This window comes from Lepisma saccharinum (assembly GCF_977018435.1).
Source record: "Lepisma saccharinum chromosome 12 unlocalized genomic scaffold, izLepSacc3.1 SUPER_12_unloc_1, whole genome shotgun sequence".
Taxonomy (NCBI): domain Eukaryota; kingdom Metazoa; phylum Arthropoda; class Insecta; order Zygentoma; family Lepismatidae; genus Lepisma; species Lepisma saccharinum.
In genome coordinates this window covers 17984324-17987163 of record NW_028142891.1, presented here as the reverse complement: position 1 = coordinate 17987163, position 2840 = coordinate 17984324, and the positions used below count along the sequence as shown (strand labels likewise).

Genomic DNA, 2840 nt, shown 5'->3' with positions numbered 1-2840 from the left:
TTGTTATTTGTAGAGGTAAGGGGCTGGCCCCCGTATACTGTGACGGGAGCAAAATAGCCCTAGTGCTGACGCTCCCAAAATTTTAAATTCAAATTCTAGTCAAATTCTAGTCAAATGATACTAGTTGTCTGTGACACACTGAACAGATGACAAAATATAAATGAAAGATCTCAAAATTCCAAATTTAAGCAACAGATAGGTTAATATAATGTATATTCAGGGCAATATGAGGCAAGTGGCAAAAATGGTTGAAAATACATTGATATAAGTAGTAGTAATACAAGCTCTCCGACGACTGTGTTTATCTATGCACCGGATACACATGTAATAGTTTGCAACTGTGAACAGGACAGTATATTCGCTACTGATTCATCGTTAGATTGTTGCTGTGGCTGTACAGCGGGATCCAAAAGTATTGCTCAGCAAATTGTCCATGACTATTTTCGTTGGTTTTTATTCTCATCCCATGTATTTTTAAGGACTATATTTTTACGTATACTGGTTCAGAGGTTGCAACCAGATTGTTTGGTGTTTTGTGTCAGTTCTTGAAGCTCTCATTGCATAAAACAAAGGGAGTAAACGGGGTGATGGACAATTTGCTTGGTAATACTTATGGATCCCACTGTACGTGTTTTAGCCGTAATGTAACAACGGGAACCTCGGATACTTCCCTTATCAGCACAAAAGTAAAACAAGGCATCTGGACACAAACCTGTAGATATCAACCTTGCAACGAGATTTGCAAATATTTGACATGTAGCTGGGTGTAAACAACCACATGTAAGCTGTAAGTCCAATAAAATGTATTGTTGTTGATATTTGATATGTAGGCTGAGACAAAATCTGATATTGACACTTCTTTTTGAGGGTGATTCTCCAAAAAGTGAACATTTTGAAAGCAAAAATTTGCGAATTTCAAAACTGTTCTAAAAAATCTGAAAAAAATCACACTTACTCTACATGAGATCATAAACAAGGGAAAAATAAGGGGAATACACCTTCATGCTCCAAAGTGGTTGAAACAAGGCATTTAAATTTCAGCCACCAGGAGAGTGACGGATGATACCAGGAGAGTGACATAATTAGTACTGTTGTAGCTTAGCTAAAATATTACCCCAAAAAACACACACACATTCCAGGAAAATAGAAAAATTATTATTTACTAAATTATAAAATTGAATACAGCTGTTGAAAGATAAAGTAAAGCCTCTAGATCAGCCATAACTTGAAGCTGAGCCAAAAATATAAAACACAACGAAAGCTTTATATGGAGCGGCCAAAAAACAAGGTATTGGTTTAGCCTAAAAACTGTCCAGGAAGCAGAAATTTGCAACTCTATGGCTGCTTCCAATGGGTGTTGGAGGGTTAATTTTTTTTATGACATCTTCGATGGGGTAGTCATGGATGTCTTTAGTTTTCGGCCAAGACCAGGATGTTCTTTTGGAATTGCTTGGTTCCATGGCATTGATGAAAAGTTTCCCTGGTCCAAGTTCAATTATTTCTCCAGGGAATATCAGGTTTTCATAGTGAAATATGACCCATTCTCCTATATTGTAAGTCTGCATCAGCTGGGCTGAAATTAAAATAAAATCTAACATATAATTTACTATATAATGATAACTTTTAATGTGTGAATGTTAGTAGCAGGGCTACTTTAAATTATTGCAAAAATTAAATAATTTGAAATTAAATTTGGCCTTTAACTGCTGACCTCATTATATAGCCCACTTAGAGTTCTACTATTTTTCATTTATATATAGTTTATTTATCTTATTCTATGATTAAAGTATGCATTGTTCTTTATATCTTTTAATCCTTTGTCTACTAACAATTTGAGAAATCAAGACAATTTAATTTATTTTACTTTTAACATACAGTAGGTACCGGTATTAGATTTATGTAGGCCTACTTATGCTTATATCAAAAACTAAAATTGTAGGTATACTACAAAATCTACTATAAATTGTAGATGAAAAATTTAAAAAAAAAAATTGTCGAACATACAATGTGGACTAAACTTAGTCAAATAAAATCAAAGAAATTTTCTTACCTTGTGTCAGATGAGTTGAGTTTGAAACAAAGATTCCATAATGCTCACAGTTTTTGTCAGCCTTGCATTCTTCACAGCTTAGGGTCCTGTAGTTCATCTTTGTGTCAGTCTCTCCAAGTGCAGCTGTGACCTGGTGAACCTTCATTGTTCCTTTCACAGCTTTTAAATCGCCCGCAGATGACAAAAATGAATCAACCCTCAATATGATGTCCTCCTCAACAACCCACAATTTGATGTTTGGACAGTTTTCTTTCCAAATTTTCTCAAGAATAATGATGTTGTTAACATCATATCCCAAGGAAACCATGTTATCCGCTGTACGTTTCAGGCAGCCACCTATCCCATCAGGGGCACCTTTTCCATGACCAGCTTCTGTGAAGTTCCAAATTGCCTTTTTGATCCTGGGGAATTTCTCTTATAGGTATTTTTCAAGTAGGTAAAAGTTCTTTTTGTTTCGGTACTGAGTGGATGGTGAGTCGGACAAGAAATGGAGAGCTGTAATTCTTTTATCTTGTAGCACGTCTGTCAAAATAGGCTCAAGGTGTGCCCAAATTGCAGATGGATCATGGCGAGGGCTTTCTGACAGTGTGCAAAAAGAAACTGGTTTTATTGAAGTGTTGTCCTCAGTCATGTGGTATGCTACACCAGTATGAAGCGTAATTTCATTCCTTGAAGCACCAAAATGCATTGACTGGACTTCTTTAGCATACTTAAGTGCATAGTTTTCACTAAAATCTATGTGAATTAATGCTTCCTCACAACTCAGATTTTCTTTAAGCTTTCTTAAATA

At 35.5% G+C, this 2840-nt stretch overlaps 1 protein-coding gene across 1 annotated transcript; it reads right to left on the bottom strand.

Annotated features, from left to right (window-relative positions):
• Positions 1-914: 914 nt before the first annotated feature.
• On the bottom strand, positions 915-2459 carry LOC145982211 (uncharacterized). Its single transcript, XM_083115787.1, has 2 exons — positions 2051-2459; positions 915-1573 (listed from the first exon to the last, which is right to left on the bottom strand). The coding sequence occupies exons 1-2, from the start codon at positions 2355-2357 to the stop codon at positions 1302-1304; spliced, it is 579 nt and encodes a 192-aa protein (XP_082971913.1). The 5' UTR covers positions 2358-2459; the 3' UTR covers positions 915-1301.
• Between the last annotated feature and the right edge of the window lie 381 nt (positions 2460-2840).

Excerpts from the sequence above, each read along its gene's own strand:
- LOC145982211 (XM_083115787.1), bottom strand. The coding sequence starts at position 2,357 with ATGGTTTCCTTGGGATATGATGTTAACAACATCATTATTCTTGAGAAA. Across the intron at positions 1,574-2,050 it reads CTCAACTCATCTGACACAAG|CCCAGCTGATGCAGACTTAC; the intron begins GTAAGAAAATTT and ends TTTTAATTTCAG.